The sequence below is a fragment of the Orcinus orca genome, chromosome 13 (assembly GCF_937001465.1).
Source record: "Orcinus orca chromosome 13, mOrcOrc1.1, whole genome shotgun sequence".
Taxonomy (NCBI): domain Eukaryota; kingdom Metazoa; phylum Chordata; class Mammalia; order Artiodactyla; family Delphinidae; genus Orcinus; species Orcinus orca.
The window spans coordinates 12810305-12819930 of NC_064571.1; the positions used below are offsets into that span (position 1 = coordinate 12810305).

The window sequence follows — 9626 nt, forward strand, 5'->3', positions numbered from 1 at the left end:
TCAGACCGGTCACTTCTTAAGAACATATTTAGGAATCGTTTTAATTGTAAAAGAAACAGTTTTCTTATCGTTGTTCGGGGCCAGTAAGTAACGATCGCGTGGCACGTGGGGTCCACACAGTACTTCACTGGTTTTGTTTGTTTTTCCAGGCAGGAGCCGCATTTGAAAACTTACAAAAGTAGAGGGCAAGTCTTCTACCGTAATTCGTGAAGACCGTTTTTGTAAATGAGCGATTCTTGCAGTTTAAATTACAGTTGGCTTTAAAATGCTAATTCCGAACCCCCCATTTCAATGTCTTTGAAAACGTTCACCCTTCTGTTTTGAAAGACAACAAATCACACCAAAAGACTGCGCAAACGTGACCTAAATGAACATGTTTCCCGAATGTGAACGAACCTATCGTTATGTTTAGAGACGTGGTTAGAGAAATTAAAAACCGATTTCAGTCCCTCCTTTCAAAGAATTCCCCAGGAGAAGGGATATCTTTCGTATACCCCAAAGACTTGTAAATCACGTCTATTATTTTCGACTGTGAGCCGATCGGTCGAGACCGGACGTGAATCCGGCAACTCGATGACAAAAGGTATAGCTCCAGGTCGAAATACCAAAGGGGGCTAGGCAGGTGGCCTGAGCGGCCACCCAGAGTTAACTTACAGACTTTTTAGAAAACAGTAGTACCGTCTCGGGTGATCTCTTTGTTTTGATATTCGTTATTTTATTTCGTTATTGTGCTGAGGACACGGTGGTTAGGAACGGGGAGCGCCTCGCTCGAATCCTGCAGGCGCCAGCCTCCCCCGGTTCCCCTGGCCCCCGGGGCTCCCCTGGCCCGGCGAGGAGGGGCTGCAGGGGCGGGGCGGGGCGGGGCGCGGCGGGCGGCGCGAGGTTTCCGCGCGCTCGGCCGGGACGCGCGGGCAGATGGGGCGTGGCAGGGGCGTGGAGAGCCGCGGCCCGCGGGCCGCCGCCCAGCCCCGGGACCTGCCCGGGAGGAGTCGCGCCGCCGACGGTTATAAGAAGCCGGCCTGTCGGCGCTCCGCGCGCACCCTCCCCCGCCCAGAACACCGGTCGCCCGGCCAGGGCCGAGGCGGGGCCGCAGGGTTGGCCCCCAAAGGGATGCTCTCGCCCGAGCGGCGAGATCAGCCCCGCTCTCCCCTCGCCGCCGCCGCCGCGCCGCACCCGCCGACGGTCGCCGACATGGCTCTCTACTGCGGCGACAACTTCGGCGTGTACTCGCAGCCCGGCCTGTCCCCGGGCGCCGCCGCCCCGGGCGCCCCCCCGGCTGCCCGGGCGCCCTACGGTCTGGCCGACTATGCCGCGCCGCCGGCCGCAGCCGCCAACCCTTACCTGTGGCTCAACGGGCCGGCCGTGGGCGGTCCCCCTGCCGCCGCCGCGTACCTGGGCGCCCCGCCGCCGCCGCCGCCGCCGCCGCCCCCCGGGGGCGCGCCCGGGCCCTTCCTGCAGCCGCCGACCGCCTCCGGCACCTTCGCCTGCGCGCAGCGGCCCTTCGCGCAGCCCGCGGCCGCAGCGCCCGCCTCGCCCGCCGGGCCCGCGGCGCCCGGGGAGCTGAGCTGGCTGTCCATGGCCAACCGCGAGGACCTGATGAAGATGGTGCGGCCGCCCTACTCGTACTCGGCGCTCATCGCCATGGCCATCCAGAGCGCGCCCGAGCGCAAGCTCACGCTCAGCCATATCTACCAGTTCGTGGCCGACAGCTTCCCCTTCTACCAGCGCAGCAAGGCCGGCTGGCAGAACTCCATCCGCCACAACCTGTCGCTCAACGACTGCTTCAAGAAGGTGCCCCGCGACGAGGACGACCCAGGTGAGGGCGGACAGGTGCTTCCCGGCCGGTCCCTTACCCCCCACCCCCACCCCCACCCCCACCTCACACACGCGCAGAGACTGGCCAGTTAGGGTTAAAGGGCAAGCAGAGAGCCGCCCCTGGGTGATGTTCCTCAGGCCGTTGGAAGGGCCGGTCGAGTTGCAGGGAGGTGGATTAGGAATAAGAACACGGGTGGGCTCTCAGATAAGGGATGGCTGTAAAGATTCAGATGAGCTGAGAATCCCATTACATTTCACGAGAGAGGTGGGGAGAGACCGGGAGTTGGAACACGCTGTCCGTAGATGTCCTTCCTCCTGTCTCGGGTTCCAGAGAGACTCACTGTGCCCTTCGTGGGACACGTACTGTCCCTACCTTAAGACATGATTCGAGGATGGTGGCACGGGCATCGCGAGACGGGGGTCGAGGGATCAGGGAGCTTGAGCTGGGTCCTGCAGATTGTGGTTTGGGAACCTTATGTATTTGGAAATGTAAAAATGAAAACCCCAAGTTTGCTTCGTTCGGATCTAACCCCGGGGGTGAGGAGGGCTGGGTTACCGTGGCGCGTTAGTGGTTTCCCTCTTAACCTGAGGAGTGAGGTGGAGAAAAGCTCAAAAATGAGAGAAACAGAATCTTACGTGAGGTTTTCAGAAGGAGCCCAGGACTAGGGGTGTGAGGAGAGAGTCGGAAATTAGGAAAATTAAAAATTAATTAAATAAATTTAAGAAAATTAAAAAATTAAAAAAAATTAAAAAAAATTTAAAAATTAATTTAAAAAATTAAAATAGGAAAAAGGGAAGAGAAAACTGTTTCAGTTGCCCTCTACAGAGATCCAGGATTTTGTGTAAATTATGCAAATTATGACCTGGAGTATTTGTACCTAAAGTCTTTCTCGAGCAGTGCTTTCCACTTGAAATACAGTACAACCCACACGTGGCTGTGAATTGTCTTGTAGCCACGTGAAAAAAGTGAAAAGAAGCTGGTGAAAATGTTTTTTAATTTCATTTCGACATAGAACAAATATAAAAAATTATCAGTGAGCTACTTTCCATTATTCTTTTGGTACTAAGTCTTCAAACTCCTATGTGTGTGTTTGACACCACATCTCACTTGGGACTAGCCGCTTCTCAAGCGCTTAGCAGCTACGTTTGGCTAGTGGTTACTGTACTGGACAGAGCATGCAGTTCTAGAAGATACATCTTCCAGATCTGGCTTCTCAATCACCTGAGATGATCATGTCAATTGTCATGTATACTCCTCAACTTTCTAAAAAGGTCGAGGACCTCTAACCGGTGTCTTATCAAAGCTTTTGGTACCAGGAACTTCCCTGGAGGGCCAGTGGTTAAGACTCCGAGCTTCCACTGCAGGGGCACAGGTTTGATCCCTGATCCTGGGAACTCAGATCCAGCATGCCACGCGGCATGGCCACCCCCCCCCCAAAAAAAAAAGAAAAAGAAAAAAGCTTTTGGTACCAAGGTGACACAGTATAAATATCCTGATAGATGCAGGTATTGTTATTTAGATGGTAGATATGTGAATAAGTTTTTTTCCTGCAACTACTTGCAGAAAATGTGTAGGTGGAAGTAATGGATATGGGGGAATGTGTGCTAGTAGTTAAGAATGCTGAGTCTAGAGCCAGCCTGCTTAAATCCTGGCCCTACCTACTGTTGCTAACTGGAAAGATGGCAGGTTGCTAACCAATCTGCACCTCAGTTTCCCCATCTGAGAAATGGAGGCCATAATACTGCCTGTCTCCAAAGAGCTGTGAGGAGTAACTGAAGTTATCCATGCAGAGAATTCACTACAGGATAAGCGCTTTACAGTATTTGCAAATGCCAAAGATTCTTTTTACCAGAAGTGAAAAAAGCTGTTGGGAGATAAAATCCTCCAAGACGATAGATCTTTTTTACTTCCATTGTGCTCAAAAGGGAGGGAAATTTTCTAAGCAGAAGACTAGCATTGCATGCATTAAATGGGGCCCTGATCTCTGAGATTGGCCTGGTGGAGGAAGAGCTTGGAAGAGATGCAGGGGTGCCTCCTGCCCTAGGCAAGGAAGGGGTGTGGAGCCTCCTTGTACTCCAAATATATCCATCCAAGGCACTGTTCAACCAGTCAGTTCCCCAGTTATAACCTGATTTTGTTCGGCAAGGCAGAGGGTTGGGTATTGGAGGTTGCCTTTTTCCAGTGGAGTATTTTTGGGGGGGCAAGCATTGCTCCCTTTCAGCAAGTGATAACAGATACTGTTTCTTCACTCACTCACTGTGGTGTGGCTACTTTGCGGAGATCTATCATTTAACCCTCACAGCCAACCTGTGAGGTGTACTGTTCTTATCCCTATCTCCACAGATAAATGAGGCTCAGTGCCATCTCCCACAAAAGGATGCATTTAAACAGCAGAGTGGTTTGAGCATCTCTGTCGGAGTTTCACGAGAGCCTGCCCACCAGCCCCCTATCACATGCGAAGCTGAGTACATGAGCCTGAACCGCATCCTCCCCTAACTCAGCTTTCTTTCTCATCTCCGTAGGGAAAGGTAATTACTGGACCCTGGATCCGAACTGTGAGAAAATGTTTGACAACGGGAACTTCCGTCGGAAGCGAAAGCGCCGCTCGGAAGCCAGCAGCACCCCTACGGTGGCCGTGGGGACCTCGAAAACAGAAGAAGGGCTCTCCCCGGGACTGGGGTCTGGAGTGGGTGGGAAGCCGGAAGGAGACAGCTCCCCGGCGTTGCTGAGGCCCTCTCAGTCCCCAGAGCCTCCCGAGGGCACCAAGAGTACCGCCTCCTCCCCAGGAGGGTCCGTGCTCTCCTCCACCCCTTGCCTGAACAGCTTCTTCAGCAGCCTCGGCACGCTAAGTGTTAACAGCAGTGGGAGCACCCAGCGAGTGCTCCCCGGCGGCCGCCCCCTAGGGATCCAGGGGACCCAGGTGCCCTCGAGCGGCGCGTTCCCCCCCAGCTCCGTCCCGGAGGCCTCGCCAGACACCTTGCAGCTGAGTCACAGCACCAGCAATGGCAGCAGCCAGAGGTCTTCCTACTACAGCCCCTTCCCTGCCAGCACCAGCGGGGGACCAAGCAGCCCCTTCAGCACCCCTTTCTACAACTTCAGCATGGTCAACAGCCTCATCTACCCCCGGGAGGGCTCCGAGGTATAGACCCCCCGCTTCCCAGACTTGACTATGGACACCTGAAATCTTGTGGAAAATGCAGATTCCAAGGCAGTAGGTCTGGGGCGAGAACTGAGACTCCGCATTTCTCCGAAGCTCCCGGCTGAGCTTGCGGTCCACTGACCACACTTGGAGTAGCGTGGATGCAGTAGGTAACTGTTTCTACAACCCGGCAAACTTTGACAGGTTTCTCTGGAGAGAAATCCAGCTCACTCTGTTCTGGGATCATACCCGTGAGCCCTGAGAGGGCATGGACCACGTGTGTTTGTTCATCACTGTATGTCAGGGTCACAAGCTCAAATGGGTCCAGGGACCGGCTACAAAAACAAGTGAATTAAGTTATTGGGTCGGAAAAAGATAACAGTTGGCACTGGAAGCAGTTGCGAGCGGTTGGGACCTTCGAGCTGAAGGCTGCTGTGGGCAGCTGGTTATCTCCTGCTTGACAGCATTCTGATTTTTCTAGAAAAGTCAGAGACATGGATTTTTAAAAAATTTTTTTTTTAATGAATTTATTTATTTTTATTTTTGGCTGCGTTGGGTCTTTGTTGCCGCGTGCGGGCTTTCTCTAGTTGTGGCGAGCAGGGGCTACTCTTCGTTATGGTGCGTGGGCTTCTCATTGCAGTGGTTTCTCTTGTTGTGGAGCACGGGCTCTAGGTGCGCGGGCTTCAGTAGTTGTGGCTCGCGGGCTCAGTAGTTGCGGCTCGCGGGCACTAGAGCACAGGCTCGGTAGTTGTGGAGCACGGGCTTAGCTGCTCCGTGGCATGTGGGATCCTCCCGGACCAGGGCCCGAACCTGCGTCCCCTGCATTGGCAGGCAGATTCCCAACCACTGCGTCACCAGGGAAGCCCAGAGACCTGGATTTTTATAGGAAACCTCCATTTGTCTTCTTTGTGGCTACTGAGAGTCTTTCGAATACTGTGCTAGGAAGCGCCACAAATCCTTGAGCTCTTCGCAGCTCACAAATCACCTCTGTCTATGCTCAGTGTCAGGTACATGGCAGATACTAATAGCAATAGAACCGCCCAAGCACACCCTGTGTGCCAGGCACTGTTCTAGATACTTGACGTATATTAGCTCGTTTAATCCTCACGACAACCTTGGGAGAGAGGTATTGTTACTCCCCCTCATTTTCTGTATGAGGGCAGTGAACTGCCAAGAAGTTAGTTAACTTGCCCAAGGCCGTACAGATAGTAAGTCATGGACCCAGGATCCAGTTTGGGCCGTTTGTGTGTGTGTGTGTGTGTGTGTGTGTGTGTGTTTTGTTTTTTAGGTTTTTTTGTTTTGTTCTGTTGTTGTTTTTTGTTTTTTGACCTCACTGTGTGGCTTGCGGTACCTCTGTCCCCCGACCAGGGATTGAACCCAGGCCACGGCAGTGAACGTGCCAAATGCTAACCACTAGGCCACCAGGGAACTCTCACCAGGATCCAGTTTTAAGGCGGTCTGGCTCCAGAGTCAGTGCTTGTAAGCTTTGTGTTCTAGTGTGTTCTAGTTCCTGAAAAGCAAAGGCACCAACGTGCATATAGGCAGACATGGTGTCTAAAGAGTAGGAATGAGCTAGGTTTCGTCTGACCAAAGATTCTGGTTGAAATCAGTATCACTTGAGACATTCTGAGCAGCGAGGTTGGACACCAGCTCTGTCTTACTTCTGCTGCCATATTTCTGAGGTTTGGGGTGACCATCCTAATTAATTGGCGTCCTATCCGTTTTAGCATTTGTCCTGGATTTTTCGTCTTTGAAACAAAGTTTTCGAATTTTATTCAAAGTAGTTTTTAAATGGAATTTTTATAAGTTTTTAAAATAAGACATTTGTGGTCAAAAAATTTTTTTTTATGTAATTTATTTTTAACATTCCCTTCTACTTCTCAAGAGGTATCTTCCTTTAAATAGTTTTTTATGGTCACCCTCCTGGTGCCCAACAGAATGTCTGTACATGGCAGACATGCAGCCACTGTTTGAACTTATCCAGAAAGTGTGAATTAACATGCAGATAGTTGGTGATTTTATTGGAATAGCAATGTATTAAGATGAAGATAATGTCCTATGAATTGTTTTTTGGACCATGTTGTTTGGTCTTTGATGGGAGCGTTGCTGGTTCAGGATTTTAATTTTTTTAGAAAAAGGAACACAAATTCGTTGCAAAAAAATTTTTAACTTTTCCCTGTGTATTCTTTTTTGAGACTCTCACAGCGTTACTGTTAAATTTGAAGTTTGAAATATACATACAGAAAATTATTTTTTTAAAATAGTCTATTGCGGTATAAATAACATCACCATTACTTTGTAAATATTATGCAGGAGGACAACCAAAGAGACTACCTACCGCCGTATTGTGTGTACAAAAAAACGCTTTCTATAGATATTTTTCTATGTGAAAAACTGTATGGACTTTTATAAATACTGTTTCTAACACAATTCTATATTTGTAAATTAATTTATAATGTGAACTGGGACAAAATTTTTTTTTCCCCAAAAAAGCACACCGCATGCTGGAACTCACATGAAATAAACTTTTAAGTGGGATGACTTATGGCTACTTTTTAGGCATTACTGTTTTTCTGTCTTTAACGTCTTTCTCCTAAAGGAATAGAGCTATAAGTGGCATGGCATGGAGGCTGCTACAGGGATTTTTGTGTGTTGAGAGAGCGAGCGATTGATTTTTTTTTTTTTTTTAATTGGATTTGTTCCACCTACACACATCCTATCCTAAAGGGTTGGAATGAAACAGTCCTGGAAGATCTCTAGGCATATGAGCATTTTATTTATTTTTAACAGAGTAACGGTTCTGTCATTTAGTTTAAACTAAGTTTCAGTGCACCAGATAATTTGTGTTCCAGAAAGAAATGGTGCTGTAAGGCCCCACGAGCTGGCAGCACTCCTCAGGGGGAGCTCTGGCTTTGGCTGTTGTCCTCAAGGGGGCCGTGGGCAGCCCATCGTTTCCAAGGAAATTGCTAGGAAACTTGAACTTGGCCCCAGCTAGAAGAAACCTGAAAGATAAGGTTTCTAGCCTAGGGTTTCATCAGCACTATAGATATTTGGAGAGGGACAACCCATTGTAGAGGTTGCCCTGTACATCACAGAATGTTTAGTAGCATCTCTAGTCTCTACCCATTAGATACCAGAAGCACTCCCCCTCCTCCTGCCTCCTCCCCCCCCAGGACCTGGCCATGTGTGACAACCAAAAGTTTCTCCAGACATTGACAAATGTCCCCTGGGGGGCAAAATTAGACCTGGATGAGAACCACTGATCTAGACCAACACCCACAATTTGCCAGGGAGGAAATGGAGACCCCTCACTACCCCACACAAAGTCCTAGGCTCTAGGGCTAGCAGAGGAGCCCTGAATGAATGAGGCCTCTGGGCTCTGGTACAGGACAGTTTCTGTCCTATGAAACGGCTTTTCTCTTCAATGAGTTGTGAGTAGAAGCAGCCCAACGATTGTGGCATTTCTCAGAACAGATCTACCTGTTGGCCGGTCGCATTGGAGGCAGACTCGCCATATTCTAGTTGCTTGTTGTACATGCTTATGGTAGCTTCCTTCTTGGCATCTGTCTCTATTAATAGAGACCTCGGCTGGGAATAATTCTGACCAAACAAAATTAAACTATCTGGGTTATTATTATTTGATAGGGATGGTGGTGCGGATTACAGACTTATAAGGATTTTTTGGAAAGAAAGATACATTGAAAGAATGTGATTAACCTGTATTTGGAAGCATCTAAATCTGGGTGTTTGATAGCTATGAAATGCCAGAACGATGGCATTTATGAGAACAAAGACGAAGAGGAGAATCCACTTCTGATCTCCCAGACAACCGCAAAGGGCAGCAGGGTGACTCAGTCCCCCGAGCTGAGCTGGGGACCAAAGGAGCTGTGGCCAGGGCAGGTCTCCATCCGGGAACTGCCTCCCGCTGGGCCTGGGATTAAAGGGAAAGAGACGAAGCTGCCTGTGCCTGTGATGTTTCCAGGTCAAAGTCTGCACTGGCACTCCAATTGACACCCATTTCCTGCATCTGTGACATTTTCTGCCTGGGAACCAGGTCAGGAATTCTGGACCTGAGCTAGATTTCACTTTCCGTTGTTCGGGACAATACAGAGAAGAAGACGTCCCCCTCCATCCCCATGTAGTTTAGCGCCCTTCTTTCTCTGGGGTTCTCCCAGAGTCTAGGGCCTGGTGTCAAGTTGCAGCCCAGGCTGAGGACCTTTGGGCACATGTATAACTTAAAGCAGCTGCCTTTCGACCTTCTAGGACGTGTTGTACCTTTTAGAATAAGACAGGGGTAAAGGAGAATTTGAAAAACTAATAAGCAGGTTTCAGGTTTCCTTCTTGATACTTTTACATCCTTTATCTTCTTGAACTTACTGGGAAAAGGCAGCCGGGGAGCCCAGAGGCTTTGAAAACTGGGCACCTTTGCCCCCTTAACTCCTCCCCCAGCTCCCCAGGGCTCTCCAGGCAAAATGGGCCAAGCTTTGGTGTCCCAATGCCCCCCACACACACCCCGGAAGAAGGAACATCACTGAACTTCAGAGGAAACTCCCACGCTGTGCTTCTCTGCCTCTCTGAGACTTACTAGAACTTGGAAAGAGCCTACATCTTCAGAATCTAACTGGTTTTTTATCTTCTTGAGCTGCTCTAGTAGATAAAACCTTGAGGTTT

At 50.0% G+C, this 9626-nt stretch overlaps 1 protein-coding gene across 1 annotated transcript; it reads left to right on the top strand.

Moving 5' to 3' along the window:
- Nucleotides 1–961: 961 nt before the first annotated feature.
- FOXI3 (forkhead box I3) lies at nucleotides 962–7478 on the top strand. The gene is made up of 2 exons (XM_004285630.3): nucleotides 962–1816; nucleotides 4339–7478. The coding sequence occupies exons 1-2, from the start codon at nucleotides 1111–1113 to the stop codon at nucleotides 4959–4961; spliced, it is 1329 nt and encodes a 442-aa protein (XP_004285678.2). The 5' UTR covers nucleotides 962–1110; the 3' UTR covers nucleotides 4962–7478.
- Nucleotides 7479–9626: the final 2148 nt, after the last annotated feature.

Coding starts and splice junctions, on each gene's coding strand:
- FOXI3 (XM_004285630.3), top strand. CDS start 1,111: ATGCTCTCGCCCGAGCGGCGAGATCAGCCCCGCTCTCCCCTCGCCGCC. Junction 1,817..4,338: donor CCGCGACGAGGACGACCCAG/GTGAGGGCGGAC, acceptor TCATCTCCGTAG/GGAAAGGTAATTACTGGACC.